This window comes from Falco biarmicus, chromosome 15 (genome assembly GCF_023638135.1).
Source record: "Falco biarmicus isolate bFalBia1 chromosome 15, bFalBia1.pri, whole genome shotgun sequence".
NCBI classification, from domain to species: Eukaryota; Metazoa; Chordata; class Aves; order Falconiformes; family Falconidae; genus Falco; species Falco biarmicus.
The window spans coordinates 22748159-22765009 of record NC_079302.1 but is presented as its reverse complement, the minus strand read 5'-3'; the positions used below and the strand labels follow the sequence as shown (position 1 = coordinate 22765009).

Genomic DNA, 16851 nt, shown 5'->3' with positions numbered 1-16851 from the left:
TCTTTGAACATGTTCTTCACCTGCCCCGCTACTGAGGTGATTCAACAGAAACCTCAGAACTTAATTCTCAGACTTGTATATTAGGATTAACCTCAGAAATTAGTCAAGACCTACATACCTGACTTGCACCTCTATCATCGTCTGGCAGGTATTTACTGATTTCAACAGACTGCAAATGCCGTTAACAGAGAGGCGGTTTTGACTGAGACTAAGAAAGACAAAAAAGGCAATTAGCTGGTCACTGAAACCACACGGGACTGCCCTGGCAGAAGCGGTCATCAGCATGCTGCAGGCTTGATCCCCTTTCACTTCAGAAGTGGCACGGCCGAAAACACACAGGACCACTAACTCCTCCTGGGGAAGGGGTTTTAATGAAAGGGTACTTCAGCACTTCAGGTGCATTTATACCAGTTTCCATGCGTGATGCTCTGAGCAAGTGACTTAACTTCAGCCTGAACAGTCTTGTGGGCTGAGTCTCATCCTTCCTTAAGAGTACTCAGAGCTGCTTCTGTAGCACTAATCCAGGAGGAAAAGGCCTCACCCAGACACCTGCTCAGCATCTCTGTATGGTCCTTGCCAGGCTCAAGAAAAGAGGGCAATTTGGTTATCTGGGTTTTGTACAAGGCAACACTTACTCCAGCTGCTCTGAAATTGATATCCAGGGGAGGCTTTCCAGCAGGTAACTGCAGCCTTCATCTCCAAGGTTGTTACCTGATAAACTGAGGCATTTTCCAGTTAGCGGGGACTATTTTGAACAGTGTAAACAACAAAGCCCTCAAAATCTGCTTGCTTTCCCTTTCCTACAATTGCTTTTTTGCCTGGACTGGTTTTCTGTCCCAGATCAATCTTCCCTGCTTATCTCTGCATGAAGCAACTTCAGACAAAGAGCTTTATCTCCAGGACAATATGATTCATGCCTTAGCCCCAAACCCATCTCACTTTAGAAAACCTAAGTGGGAATATAAACCAACAAACCAAACAAGTGAGTGTTTACTGTCCTCCTGGAAGGAAGAATGGAAGGCAGAAAACACTGGATGACAAAGATCTCCAGATCCCAGTTCAAATCAGTGAGTTAGAAAAACAGGGTTTGAGATGTAGCTAAATTCAAGTTACAGTCCGGACTGAACTGTCTTGCAACAGATATTCCTCCATTTTCCAGGGCACACAGGCTATGAGAGCTTTACAGCCAAATCCAGGTGGCCTCATATATAGGCAAATAAGGGAAGGTAGGGATGATACTCAATGCAATGTGTACATCATGAAGTGGATATCTTGCCTCCCTCCACTCATTTCTCCCAATAGAGCTAGATAGTTTCAGAAGACGAAAGGGACAACACAAAAGCAATCTGTGTCACTTCACTGGCTCAGAGGATTTGCTGGAGGAGCTGTGCCTCTGGGACAGCCCCATCCTGTCTCCAGCATGCAGTACTGCTTGATAAGCAGGGTCTGCTCTGCAACTGGCATCTCTGGTTACAGTCTCGGAGCCAGAGGCTGCAGTTGGCACAGGAATTGAAGGTTGCTCAGCATTCATCTCCTGCTGAACCTCACAAAAATCCCTAAACAGGGCCCCACTAGAGATAACTGAGCGCTGGTACCATTCCTTGTGGTCAAGCCCCACGTCTCACTGCCCTCTACATGTAATATCCCCTGTCCCCCAACACCCACCTGCAGCCACTCAACAGGAAAGAAAGGAGGCACTTACTCCACTTCAGAGAGACAGGGGCAGCTCTGGAGAATGGCAACGATCTCCTTCACATGTTGGGAAGACAGGCTGCAATCCTGCAAGCTGTGAACAGCAAGCATTAAGGAGCAGTGAGGGCCTAGACATTTCTGGCATCTCTCTCCAAAGGAGGGCACAGAGCAGCCGTACCAAGAGAAGGAGGTATAACTCTGCTCTGCCACACAATCCTGGGCACATTACTCTGCAGCCAGTGCTGCAAAAGGAGTGCAGAGGGATGCGCTTGCAGGGTGCTGTGCAAGTGCAACACCATGTGTAAGGGCCGCCTGGGACCGCCATGCATGGGAAGGGGACGGGTGTAATTGTTCCCACTGTACAGAGTAGTGAGGGAAAGAGAAGCAGATAAGGGAAGGCCATTTCTTTGCTTTACCATGCTCAGATAACAAGCCTGAATTCTATTTTGTGAAAGCCACTACTCTCTTTTGGAGCCCAGGCAAGAAAGAAAACTATACAACTCATGCCTTTGGTAGCTATAAGAACATAGGGCAAGATGGGCATTATCAGGGGACCTCTGCCTCTCTAGGGCTGTAGAGCCCAACACACAAGAAATAAAGCCACTGGCTGGGCCAGACAGGAATTTCTATTGTTATTTTTATTTACTGATTCAAATTTATTTCAAACTTTTTCATATGTGGAAATATCCTCTGTCCTTAAGGACCAACACATCTGCTATCCTTGTCCTTCTGTAGGACCTGTCATCAGAAAATCACATTCACCAGCAAGAATTTCAATGCCTTCTCTTACCATAACTTCACACATCTAGTTGGAATTATATGTTCCTTATTCTCTTCCCATTTCAAATCCAAAGATCTGCAAACAAGCAAAATATATGGCCTTTAATATGCCTTCACCAAATATCTGACAACTTGAACACTGGTTAGTATTTTCTGGAGGTTTCCCGGAAGAAACCACAAGCTCTGTGTTCTGTCCAACAGTACCATGCAAGGTTAAGTGATTTTCAAGATCCAGAAGAGCTCCGTCAGGAGATGGGAGCACACCAGGTGTCCACACGGGATTTCACTGTATATTTGAATCCACTTGACAACCAAGCTCCAATTCAAAGGCACTACTAAGATGCAGGATGTTTTGTCTCCATGTGGGGTTGTGCCACCACAGGAAGGGACAAACATATCCATCTGTGCCAGGCTGCCTACAACAGCACAAGATGACTGTTCAGGCAGTGAGGTCCCTCGAGGACTGCACAACACAGGGCAAGATAAGTTCCCTACCAGGGAACAAGAGATTGCTTTGTAGTTTCTTAATTAAGGTAAAATCCACCCTTCCCTCAAACGTATGCAGGAGCAGGGAGAAATAAGATCCAGCCAGAGAAAGAACAGTCTTTTCCTTCATTCATCCTCATTTTCAACTGTTTTTCAGCAGTTTTGCAACAGAAAAACAGCACTTCAAGCTTACACAGGCACCAAGGTGCTGCCTTTGTGGAAGTGGCTGGAAGGTCTGTGCAAAGACCAGCTATTTTGGTTACCTCTCTCCTTGCTCCGGTGGATCCAGCTCTGCCAGATGCAAGGGCAGAGGCAACCACCCCTGTTGCTGGGGTAGTTTACAGTGACACCAAGCTGATGGTTTGAATAAGCATAACCAAATACAGCACAACCCCAAGTAAGTTTCTCACCGTGGAACTTTCCCAGATGGGCCAGAAAAATATAAAATCACGGTGTTCCTCCTGAAAAAGAGATTCAAGTCAATGTTAGGGGACAGGTGGAAGGATACCATTTCTTTAGCAGAGGTGCTCAGTAAGGACTGAAGTTGTGGCCTGGATGCTAGAGGGCCTGAACATCTGTCATGCTAGCACACTGCCACAGAGCAGCCATGGGGCTGGAGGGAGCAGGACACCCTGCACGCTGAACTGGGGCTGCAGTACGGACAAGAGACTAACACAGTTAAGAAGACTGGGCTGAGATTTTTTTTTTTTTTTTCAGTTTGTTGGAAAGAGGTTCGGTAGAAACTCCATTCCAGCACAAAAAAAAAAAAAAAGAAAAAAAAAAAAGAAAAAGCTGTATGCAATTTGACTTCCCTTGAGTTACACCAAGGTTTACTTTGGCCTGTTAAACTTACAACATAAGACAACCATAAGAGCTAGGATTTAAAAATTGTACCCTTTCTCTGTCATCCTGGATCTATGAAAACACCAAAACCTGTAGTTTGAAGGAACAGAGCTAGAACTACTTAAATCCACACCTTTTCAGCAAACTTAACTGATTTATAGCAGATTTATGCTAGCTAGTAAAAGAATTTCCAGGTTGATATATTGCAGAGCTTAAAAGCAAGTTTAAATTCTATTATAAGAAGAAATATTACACTCTGCAAATCAAATATAGACCAAGGATAAAATGACCTATTAAAAAAATACAAAGAGGAAGCCTGCAATATGCTGAATTCAAATTTTATTCCAAACAGAAAAGAAAAAGGAGTAAAATTAGGTTTTGTTGACTTTGATTATCCAACAACTAAGCTGTAAAACAGTGTCCACTTAAGAAGTCAGCATCTAAAGAAACAAGATATTGGCTTTTGTAACAGCTCTCACATATTGGTACCTGACATGCAGTTCAGTAGCGTTTTGACATGCGATGACTTCCTTTGCCAAAACAACAACAGCGTTCAAGGAAAGATCATTGTTGCTCAGACTGTAAACATGAGGAAGAACACAACCTCAGCTGCTGGACCCAACAGCACACACTTGGTTACACAAATGCCCTCTGCTGTGCGCCCCAAACGCCCTGAAGCACACTTTCTTTTAGTCAGGGGATTTCTCCAAAACTTCAGCATGTTGCATTTAGGACTCAACAAAAGCATTATCACACCACAGTTGTTCTCTGCCAGCTAGAGCTCCCACGAATTTCGAATCAGAGATAGGTCCTTTATGTGCAACAGAAGAATCACTAACTGGTTTCGGGTTAGGTAGATGTCCGTTATACCTGCATGATTACACAATCGATCCACAGTGCAGTTACAACTCTTGCTATAACAAATCCAATTTAAGTACAGCATGCTAGTGTGGTCTAAACCCTGACATTTTAAAACATCCCTGAAGACACAATACTAGCAACCTCTGAGGATTTATTTTTTAATTGAATGTTTAATCTGTTTCATTACTTGTTGGACCTCATTAACTACAAAACATAAGGTCTTGCTTCTACAAATCCCCTGCTGGCTTTCAGGGCCACAAAGCACCATTCCTGTGAGCTTCAAAGGAATCATCCATGACAACACTGTATGTGCGCAACAGAAATGCATGTAGGAATGAGGCTTAAAAATTGCACTGGCTTCCTGCCTTTTCCATATGATAAGCTGCTTCACTGGGGACAGGCTGGCATGTACCACAAGCTGTTATACAGCAAGCCCAGGAAAGCAGAAGAGCAGGTACACTCCCCCTTTCCCCCCTCTTTCCGCCATGCTTTTAAACACTTCTAATCATACTGCAAAGCCAGTAATTAATTCCTGGATGGAATCCAGCAGTAACTGCAGGTATTTTTGGATTCACTTGCTTGCACCTGGGTGTATGTGGAAGACCTTTAAAGGCAGAGTCACTCCCTTTTGACAGGTAGGCAGGCAGTGCTGTGGCTTTGACTTCTTGCAGGAGCAGCACAGCTGTGTGGCTATCCCTCTCCTGTAATGCAAACTACGCTGAGACTCCAACACTTGCAGCAGCTCTGCTCTGCCTGCTGCTGCTGCTTAAACTGCCCATGACAGTTTTTCAAAGGTTTGAAATCCCTTCACAAATCAGGCTGGTTCTCTCCACCTAAAAAGATGCAGATCCATGTCAGGCATTTTCCTAGAAATCAGTCCCTCTCATTCAGCACTGTGCTGTTACAAGAGTGTTGCAAGCGGTACAGGAGAAGAGGGCTAACAAGAAGGCTGGGAATACTGGGATGGAGCCATCCTCTTTTATGCAGAGATGAGGCATCTCAACCTGAGCCTGACCAAGGGGAAGAGAGCTGAGGAGGCAGAAGAGGAAAAAGTCATGCCAGGCACCAAGTTGAGCACGTGCATTGTGATTCCTGGAGAGGTGTCAGTGGTGTCAGGACTCTCCTGAGATTATTTTAAAACACCTGGGTAAGAACTGTGAGGTTGAGTCCATCTCAAAGTGACCCAGGCCTCCAGCACATCCCTGCTTGCACTTAAATGTCTGTGCCTCAGCTTAGTGCCCCGCGTGTCCCCCACAGGCATCTCTAAGAGTAAGTGTCACCCCTTACAGGGACATCCAGCAACTCTTCTCTGATGAGGATATAACTCTTTCTGATGCTATGCTTGGCTTCATAGGGGCTACCATTTTTAATAGGTTTAAGCCATCTTTACTCACTCTATTTTCTTCAGTTTTTCCATTCTGGAAAACAGGTCCATCACCCTCTTCACCTCTGGATCCCGTATCCAATTGTCCTGCAAGCTGTACACAGATTCATTCTCATTAGTATTCCAGGCCCCCAAGGAAGGAGTGGTTGATTTGAGGGTCACTGCCACAACACACTCACTTTATTTCCTCAAGCTGGAGGCACTGTGATGAAGCCTGGATCAAGTCAGTCATCCCCTCAGCTGTGATGCTCCCACCTGTCAACCTGGAAAAAGAAAGAATGATTCAAACCAAGCAGAAGGATCCCGTGCAGCACATGGCAAGCCTGTCTCAGATACATTCCTGCACTGCACTCCCAGCACACCAACACAGAGAGGAGGTGGCCCGATTCTGCCACCTGCAACCAACTTTATGTTCCTATTCAAGCAGGCAATGCAATACTTGATGCCAGCATAAAACCAGAGCCACACATATCCCTGCTGCTCTGCATAGCACTGCATTACTCTGTACAGTGCTGCACAGAGCAGATCAGCCTTGAGTGAGTAGGTGTAATTAAACTGGAAGCTAGAAACACGGGACAGATGGGAAGAGAGAAGGCTCTGACCTTACAGCAAAGACTTACTCTAGTTTCTTCAGGCTCTCCATTCCTCGTAAGCTCTTTGAAAGAGCAGCAGCAAAGTCATTGCCGCATCTCCTACTATGAAAGCTAAAACATGAGAAAAGGGAAAAGCATAAACACAACAAAAATCAAAATAAGCTAGCACACAGAGCAGGTTAAAACATGATTATAAAAAGCATTTAATTTCTTTCTTAACAGCCATTGTATCATGCTCTTTTTTGCAGCATCTTTATCTTTTCAAATATCTAGGTTTTTTTAAAAATGAACAATTACACTTGCACATCAACTGTAAATACCTCAAGAGGCAGGTATAGTGACACCACAGGTAAGTGCCACCACAGCTAAGAGTCAGTCCTATCGCATGTCCCACCACAGTCAGGACCCTGGAGACAAGGGAGGTCACACAGGGGCAAACCAAACTCATACAAACAAAGAGTGTCTAACAGCTCCCATGTGATGAGCTGACGAGTTACAAGAGGGTTGATTTCAGGCCAGATACTTTAAATTTGGATGGCAGAGTAGCCAGAGTTTTCCAAAATATAAGACACAAAGTTTTTCAGGGAAGTACCTCTTTTATAGAAGGAACCGGTGGTGCTGGAAAAACCAAACAAACAGGTAAGCTTTCAGGCACACAAGCTCTCCTTTGAATCAGCTGCAGAATGTTTTGATTACAGGAGGTATTGATACAAACCACCTTGGCTGCCTGTCTCCCACCATGTGTTTGGGGGCCAAGCAGAAACTCACTTACAGCCTTGTTGCCCGAGTGCCACCCTCCCCTGAACCAGAGGGATCGGGAACAAGCTGCAGACGTGCAGTGGCATGACAGACATGGCCCACAGTCATTAGGAATATGCTTGAGGTGATGCTGCTCCTTTAGATGGGTTCTGTACAAGAAATGCTTGAGGTCCCACTGCCCTTTGCCCACCCTTCCAAGAGATAGTATCCTGCAGACCATGAACGAGAGCAGGCGTGGACTCAAGTGCATATGAGCTGAGGAAGAACCCCAAAAAAATCCCCTGTTCTGTTCTCCTAATGCAAAGGCATCTGCTAATCTAGTCTCCGAAAGCAGAGGACTCCTTGCACTGCCCTGTGCCTGCATTAGCAATTTAGAGTTAGGATGTAGCATCAGAAAGCTTTTCTAACAGTAAATTAAATAGCATTCCTACTCTTCTCAATGGTGGCAGAGAACAATTGATTACTGTCCTTTTTACAATGATATCACTATCCAGGAATGACAGTTTTCATGTATCTGTTTCTGCTCCACAGTAAACAACATCATTCCCTTCAGGACAAGGCAATTCTCACCCTGGCTGCTCCCCATCTTCTCCACATTAGCAAACTCTACACATATTCCTCCAAGTCATTCACGGGAATACAGGATGAGACCTGTTCCACAACAGGATACCAAGAGATCCTCCTGGAAAAGTCCTTTCAGCATTACACCAAAGCACTGATGGAGAGCACCCGAGAGTGTAGCTGTCACCTCCTGTTCATCTGGTTTATGGTGATCTCACGTAGATCACAGCTTTCTTATTTGCTTGCAGGATTCGCCCTGCCTTTGCATTATCAAGAAATGCCTATTCATTTTCTGTTTCATCTACCGCACTAACTACCCTGTTATTTGATTGTTTTAATAAAAACAAAGCAACATACCAAAAACCACAGCCAGAATGGATTTATCACCTTTATATCCTTTAATCCCTCATAAATTATTTTGTCAGTTTCTTCAGTATTGAAGTTATACTGGTCAGATTAGAATTTCTCACATCTTCTTTCCCTCCCTTCTAAAGAAATACTATGCCAGCCCTTCCAACCCCTTAGTCCTCTCCATCCACCAGCTCACAGCACTCAGTGTGTTTACCTCAAGTGCTCTATGTTTTTACAGCCAGCCAGCAGCTCCAAACAGTCAACATCCACAAGACATCCTGCAAAATCCAACTCACTCAAATCCGGGCCCAAGTTTATGACAAAAACCAAAGCCGCCACATCCAGAGGTGTCAGTCTGAAGTTTTTAAACCTGTACTTGACACTCAGCATGCTCCCAATGTGCTGGGCTACTTTGAGGTCTTGTGTTTCAAACGTGCAGTGGCAGAGCTCAATGACCTTGGGCCCCGTCAGACGAGTGGCTGCCAGTTTCTTGAGAGACTGCAGGATCGTGTCCTGCTTATCCTGCACCCAAGCTTCATCTTGCTCAGCTAGCAGCATGAGAAATGTCCTACATTCTTTTGATGACAAGCCTGAGAGGAAGATGTGAAAACTCTCCATGAATTCGGTCTTTGCCTCATTCTTTAAATTCCACTTTGACTTCAAAGAGAACTTCTTCTTCAGGTAGTTCTTGTCCACCCTTTTACTCACCATGAGACACAGTGCTGCAAAAAACTCCTGCAAGCTCAAGTGCACAAAGGCATAGCCCACCTCTGGGCAAGTGCCACTTGTCTTCACCTCGAAGACAGTCAGCAGCCCATGTAAGGAAGCAAATTCCTTCACGTGCTCTGGAATATCATCAACATAAAACACAAGCTTCTTATCTTCCAGGCCTTTCAGTGCAAGATGACACAGGCCCAAAATGGCCTCCTTGTTACAGTTCAGCTGAGTCTCCTCACCACCTGCACACTCTCCCTGCTGTTTGTTTATGAAGATGAGCAGCATTTTGATATAAAACTGTGTCATAGTCTGAGGAAGCTCCACACTCGTCTGGTGTTTAAGGAGCAAATACTCCAAACAGATGCACACAACGTTACACAGAGCAGGGATGAGGCACATGCTCAGGAGCTTGGTGTTGTTTTTCAGGTGAGCAATGGCTTGTTCTTTGAATGAATGCTGACGAAAATAGTGGCCGACGTATTCCTCAACCTTCTCATGATCAAATCCCCGAACTTCTGCTAGCAGACCTACTGTGTTTAATAGGAAGTTGGGCAGTCTCTTAGGTCGGCTAGTAACCAACACCGTGCAACCAGGCAGGAGCTTGCCACGACAGAGGTCTGCAAAGAGCTCAGATATGGACATACGGGAGGTAAGAGCTGGGCCTCCCCTGGAAGAGGATGACACATCCATGTTAGCTGCAAACTCATCCAGCCCATCAAAGATGATTAGCGTACGCCAGGCATTTTCCAGGAGGTACTGGAACACTGCATCAGGACTGTCTTCTGGCTGAAGGAACAGGTCAAACAAAAACTCCTTCAAAGTGAATTTTGTTTTTAATAAATTCAGCTGCCGAAACTCAAACAGGAAAGCGAAGAGAAACTGAGGTAGGGCACCTTCTGCCCATTTCTGACAAATCCTGTGCATCAGCATGGTCTTGCCTGTACCTGGTTTACCAAACAAAAAGATTACCTTCGTTGTGCCCGATGGGACCACATTACAAAACAGATCGGACATTTTCATGGCTGTATCCACATGCTCTTCAGGTTCAGGGGCACCTGCCACATCCTCTCGGGATTTATCTGTTTTCTCTTTTAAGCGGAAGGCTTTGCTCTGCTGAATTATAAGGTTGACAAAGGCTTGGTTGAAAGCTAGTGGCTGTGTTTGTTCCTGCGCTGCTGCTGGTCTCCTGCTTCCATATCTCTGACAGATAGATTTGATGAGGAGGTGCCGGTATTTTTCAGGTGAATCTGATAGAAGACAACAGAGTGAGTACAAGGGTGAAAAAGTTAGTTCTGAGACATGACAGACCCAAAATACGACCTCTTATATGCAAAAAAACAATGGCCCTTATCAGAGGCTGCTCCACAGAGCTAGGTGGAGATGATGAATTCTAAACACATGAAAATAACCCATAGTTTTTCCTGTTTTTGCACAGGGGCTAAAGAAGAAGAAAATTCAGGGAAAATGTGAAACAGTTTTATATCGATATTAAATCATATAATCTCTTTAAGATGTTAATTAGGTATTGGTGTATTAGGCATATAATTCCCTGTTCACCCATGCTGGCCTTGTGCCATGCTTGCTCGGCTATTTGCACCTGGGAACAGACATAGCTTTTGCTCTTAAGAATTTGAGATCACTGATGGTATCAGCCCTTCTCTGTTGAAGAGAGAGCAGTGGTGATAATTAAGGGCGCTGAACATCTTCTGAAGAACCCTATCCTCACTGTTGTTACCTTTGCCAAGTTTTGCCAAGGGACAAGACCACCTGGCCTCCCGTGAGCATCTCCTCATGAACTTTTCTCTATGCAAACTTTCATTCAAAAACTGGCTTCAGCCCAGCTGCAGCTGCTAGCTTTGCCATTCTCTCTGTGTTCCCCCACCAGGCACTGGGCAGCACTGGACCGTGGGGATTGCAAGGCTAAAAACAGAGGTAGAAAAGGGTAAGTAAGGGCAGATGATAAAGGAAAGGATGTGGACACTGGTTTCATGCAGCCCACTGGTCTGCTCAGGGTACCCAGTCTTTTCCTGGAATTACTCTGGCTCAACTTTGTAACTGAATAGATGAGTGATGACATCTCTAAATTAGGAGTGAGCTAAAATCATACAAGTTTTTTGTGAGACAGAGAAACTGTGGAGCCTTTAAGGGGTTTTAAATTGTCAGTAGGCCTCCTGACTTGCTTAAAGAAAAGCAAACAAATACAGGGATGACCTGCAACTGAATGCTTTACTGGATATCACACTTTAAGGGAGTTCTTAGCCTATGCCATCTCTATCCCTTCTTCTCAGGTAGATTTAATGTATCTCTGAAATGGAAATGGATGGGTTTTGTTATTTGCCAGGTCCTGTTGTCTGTATATTTTATACCTGTTGCATTAAGAGTTTATGCAGCTACTAAACGAAAGTTTGCCTCAATGGAGGAGGCTGATTTCTTGGGTGTTTCTACAAAGCAGTTAAATAGGTCCTCCCTCAGAGGAAAGCACACCATTGCTCTGCTTCTGGAACATCTACATACCTAGTCGCTGCCGTTTAACATCCTTATCACTCACAGAGCCGCGGTCATGGCGACATCGAGCAAAGCCTGAAAATTGCAAAGTCAGAAACATGTAAAAGAGCATGCTGAATGACATCTTATTAAAGCTGGGCAAGACTCCCCAGCAAAGCATTTGAGGGGTGGAAGAGGCAAAATCAGAGAAACAAAACTATTTGCAAATTCAAGCTGGGTTTACAGAACTGATTTTGCAAATGTTGAACTAAAAGCAGAGCTGCATTTAGCTACAGAAAGACAGCTTGGACGGATCCTCATGAGGCTAATCCATCCTCTTGTCCCACCTCCAATATGCTACAGCTCTCAGGAGTGACCAAGGGGTCTGGGCTGGTTTAAAGACCTTCAGTAACGGAGATCCCTAAACTTCTCCAGGCAATTAATTCCAACACTTCAGTTTATTTATATATCTTGCCTGCCACAGTGTGATCTACTACTTTCCACTTGAGCGTTTCTTCAAAGAAGTCAAGCAGATCCTTCCTCCTCCCTGGGACACACAATCAGCTACAAGGATTCAATGTTTATCTAATACTGGAATATGACTTTGTAATTCACAGTGCTGTTAATATCCAAATCTTACCATTCTTAGCCAACAGCAGCCAGGACATCAGAAACAGGGAGATACAAGCTTCTGGTGGAAGCCTGGCTTTGAAAATCCTTGCAGGAAACCACGTTAATTTTAAAAGGCATGTTTTGAAAGAAATGTATCAGGTTTAGCAAACAATGCTCAGACCCTTTTACTGAATCCCCTCATTTGCTTAGAGGCACAGTGTGCCAGAACCTCAGCAAAAAACTATCATAACAGCCCAGCAAAAAGCATCCTAGCAAATGACCCTACTGGCAGCACAGCGAAAAAAAATGAAGTATATGCAACTCTAGGTTCAGAGGAGCATGCAGAAGTAGAGAGCACAAAGGGCTACAGACAGCCTTAATCAGACTTACACCACAAGCACTGGAAAGTTACACAGGGCACGGAGGAAGTGGTTCTGTGCACGTGAAAGAAGCCTGGCACATTTGAGACAGAGGTAAACCAAACAGCAGTACCGCCAATCCCAGCTACACTCAGCAAAGCCTACAGTCCAATTTCCTTCCTCGGGATTTAAGTCCACCCAAGAGCAGGATAAGCCCATGTGATGGACCTGAAAGAAAGCAGGAGCAGGAACTATCAATGACTAGACATATCTCAGCTCCACCAAAAGTTTCCTCGTGAGCGCAGCCAGCTGCCAGGTCAGCCTCCACAAGCTCAGCTGCCCCCGGAGCACTGGGTGAAGCAGCTACATATACCGCTGTGAAAAGCTGCCCTGCATTTTCCAAGACTGACCACAACCACCGCAGTGGTAAGTCTTCTTGTAGGCTGGGCAATGCACCTGCCTTGCTTTGAACACAGGAACTGCTTCCGTTACCCTGTGACAATGGCAGTCCAGCAGCAAGTCACTCCCTGCCACCAACATGAAGCACCTCGACGGAGACAAGGGCTGCACTTTGCTCTCTGCATGGCCAGGGCGCTGGCTCAGTGACTCCTCTGTGCTGCAGCCTGCAGAACACAAGGCTTCATTTCCTGCTGCTTCGTTCTCCCCGAGCACACGTTTCAGGAGGACGCAGGAAACTGATGGCAGCTTTCTGGGATAATCTGGATTCCCTTTGCCACTGCCTCCCCCGTATACCCTCTCGCCAAGCTGGATGCCAGAATCACACCCTTTCTCTCTCTTTCTGATGTGAGGCTGTTCCCATGGGGAGGACCTGGGCTGATGTTTCATTTTCTGGAAGTTGAGTATCTGGTGACTGAGGAGGTGACTCAGAATTCAGCAGCTTGCAGTTATTCCAGCAGCTGTCACATGAGGGACATCGCTCAGTGGTGGCACATACCTTCAGTATTTTCACATTGCACCAAAGGCTTCTGACTGACATCCAGGTGACAGGTGCTGCTGCAAAGTGCCAGGGGAAGAGGAGGCACCTTGAAAACAAATCCCTCATTTCGTGATCTGCACTGAGTGGGAAGGCCTCAGTCCCAAATCCACCCCCGAAGAAAGCCCTAGAATTACTACTATCCATTCTTTTAAGCTTTGATTCTGATAACTCTGCAATGGTTTCTGCTGAATCAACTCCCGGATAGCCTTTGTGCTCTTGCTTTAAAAACCAGACCAACTTCCTCCACTCACCAGTAGCCAACCACAGTAAATGCGCAACAAGTGGGGATTTTGCAAAGTATGTGGGAGATTCCCTTGGCTAGAGAAGCTAAAATGAGCAAGTTCCTTGGCAGAATCAGGGCTAACAAGGCTTTTCTGAAATTCAGGGAGAGAAAATGAAAGAGAGGAGGTTCATCTGGAAAGCACCAAGAACAGAATATCAAACCTGAAGTTGCAGTGGCTTCCCAACAACTTGCCAGCACTGTGGTCAATACGTGGGACACTTGTAGCCCTGTCTAGCCCATGGGCACAGAAGATAAACTCCAAAAACACAGCACCCCAGGCTCTGTTCCAGCCTTACCTTTTGGCACAGATGAGCAGGCACTCACATCTCTGCATGCTTCTTGCTCCTGGCTTAAGGTATCTAAAGGAGTTGAATTGGAAATTAAATACAGTTACTGCAAGCATCCTGCTTTTGAAAACTGGGGTGCTGCTGGCCAAAGCCAAAGGGCAAGCAGCTCACAACACACACAGTGGCACAAACCAAGACTCAGTATAAGGGCTGATGCAACACAGCCAGGTTTCAGGCTCCCCATCTGATGTTTTGCTTTCAGTTTGCTCTAAACCACAGTTAACCTATGCTTTCAAGAGAGGAGGGAAACCACTCTTCTCTAAGATACATGCAAACTCGGAGCATGCATGGCTTTGGCTGATCTAAAACCATACTGTAGCTAAAAAGGGAAGCCCTACTCCTCCCCATTTCTGCAAAGAAGGATTTTGTATCACGTTTCTGTGATGAAACCACTGGCAACACAGTCAAGGGCCTTTCCTGACTCACTGCATGGCTCAGGCTGCCACAAAACCCCACTCAGCACAGCCAGCCCCACGGACAATGTTTACAGAGCTTCAGAGGGAGATCCTGCTCAGGTCAAACAGGAGTCCACATACCACCAGGACACTCTGTTCAGATAAACTCATGCTTAGAGTGAAAAATGGAAGCGTTGCTCTCCAATATCAGATGGGAAGCCTTCATACGCTAATTCATTTTGGAAACTAAGTTGTTTCCAGCATTTCCCAGCTGGGAGGGCGGGCCAGTATGCTGGTATTTCTAGCTCTAGCATCAGCGCAAAGCAACAAAGAATAAGACTCCAAATGGGCACACTTGCTGTGCCACAGTCTCACACAAAATCCATTCCACAGCTCGAATATCCCAACTCCTGGCCCATGTGCCATGCAAAGCAAAGTAAGCCAGTTCCGGTGCTGGAAGACTTGATCCCATTATTTCTCCACTACACAGCCTAAGCACTGCTTGGGTCACCCCCTGGATTGGTTTTAGTCTGCATCAGTTCTCCAGTCTCACTCACCATGCAGACAGAAACTCTTTTCCTTAGGAGTCACTCCAGCTAAGGCAATCTAACAGTTAACCTTGAAATTATCAAAAAATTTCATCTTAGCTTTATTGGAGAAGGGGTACACAATTTTTATTGTTTTTGGCTTTTTGTGTCTGGGGGTCTGGGGTTTTTTTATCTCGACTTATATTTCTAAGCCAAAAGTTCTACTTCCAAGAAAAAAATACCACAACGAATTTCAGCAGTTTCAAAATCTTCCTTCAAGAAATCTGGAAGAGAAAACCTGGCAAAATAAACTTGCTCACCAGGAAATATGGACGGAAGCTAAATTTTCTGATTAAGGAAAATTATTGCCAAACTCCTGAGCTACTATCGCATCAAAGTTTTATCTCTCACAGCTATCGTGACACTCTCTCTTCACTCTCACAAAAAGCAAGTGGGAACCCCTACAGCACAGCACAGATTTTCCCCTACATTTCAAATAGACTCAAGAACACTACTTTCTCTCTGGGCAAAGTAACTTTGCTCTGGGGGACGCTTCCAGTTCAGGAATCCAGATGATATGACTGTGCAGGTTCCCACCAGGTCCACAGGACCCTCCATCCTCAAATCAGGCTAATTTGTATTGAAAGCAAACAAAGTTCCCACCAACACCAGCAAGGCATAGCAGTGGTGAAAAAGCACATCTGAAAACGTGAACTATTGCTGTTTGCTGGCAATAACTATTTTTGAAGGGACTGATCTCACCGCAGAGATTATGGTGAAAGACAGACAGGGTGAACCAGAAGGAAAGTCAGATCATTTTTTAAACTAAGTGGCTTGGTTAAAAAGGCTTGTAGCTGCCTGGACACAATGGAGATGACTGCCACCTCTCACTGCCGAGGCACTGACAGCACAAGCAAGGGCACTGGTGGTTTCACTGCCTAGACTGGTCTGTTGGCTGTGGGGGGCCAAGGCATTGGCAGTATTTGGAGACGGTCAGAGGAAGCTGGCCCGATCTCCATTACCTTCTCCCGCAAAACTTAGGAGCAGGATCTCCAGATCCAGGGGGAGGTCACAATCCATGCAGAGGTGCTGTGCAAACTGTTTCCAGGTGGCAGGGCCAGCCTTCTCCAGCAGGTCAAGGAGCACCGAGACCTTTTCTTTGTGGTCAGTGATGCCATCCAGGCCACTCAGGGCCACCTCTGGGAGGAAGCGCCGGGAGGTCGTGAGCAGCCAGTTAGGATGGTGACTGAGGAACTCCACTAGCTGGGGGCAGGCACTTGCTACAGCTGCTTCCAGGTCTAGATCATCATTCTGAAGTGGGGGCTAAAGGGATGAAACCAGAAAGGGTAGCAATGGGCATCAGAGCAGGAGTTCTTCAACCACACAGCCCTGCTGTTGAGCAGCCAGCAGAGCCCTTGACAACCTGATCTGCTTTTCTGCCCCTTGGTCTAATCCAGAATTTCTTACCTGCCTTATTCTCACAGTGCTGCGCGGTAAAACCCAGCCCAGCCATTACATGGTGCAAGGACCACAGTGCTTGCGTGCACAGTCCCTAATGCAGTGGTACTGCAAGGGACAGGAGCAAACAACAGGAATCACTCTCTCTTGGCATCAGTCAGGGAGAAGCTGTTGACATCTATATAGCTGCAGTGGCCATCTGCCAAATACAACACCTCAGGCATCTTTCACATGCAGCAGGACCTCTGGGGGGCATGGGACTCTAAGAGGAGAGTATTTCCCTAGACAAAGGGGTCAGGCAGCTGTTCTGGCTGCTTGTTTTGTGGGGATGAACAACTCATTTCTGCTTTGGTGACAATGTC

At 45.8% G+C, this 16851-nt stretch overlaps 1 protein-coding gene across 7 annotated transcripts in view; it reads right to left on the bottom strand.

The window, feature by feature from the left end:
• Window positions 1–16851, bottom strand: part of NLRC5 (NLR family CARD domain containing 5) — a 51736-nt gene that overhangs the window by 30991 nt on the left and 3894 nt on the right. For 3 of the 7 annotated variants that reach the window (XM_056360236.1, XM_056360240.1, XM_056360235.1), the window contains 13 exons: window positions 16054–16354; window positions 14059–14121; window positions 11542–11607; window positions 8525–10274; window positions 6667–6750; window positions 6226–6309; window positions 6057–6140; window positions 4291–4380; window positions 3369–3419; window positions 2483–2548; window positions 1703–1786; window positions 636–719; window positions 119–208 (listed from right to left, as the gene is read on the bottom strand). In XM_056360236.1, coding sequence (XP_056216211.1) covers window positions 119–208; window positions 636–719; window positions 1703–1786; window positions 2483–2548; window positions 3369–3419; window positions 4291–4380; window positions 6057–6140; window positions 6226–6309; window positions 6667–6750; window positions 8525–10274; window positions 11542–11607; window positions 14059–14121; window positions 16054–16354 — 2897 coding nt within the window. The other 4 variants (XM_056360237.1, XM_056360239.1, XM_056360238.1 and 1 more) reach the window with 4 other exon arrangements.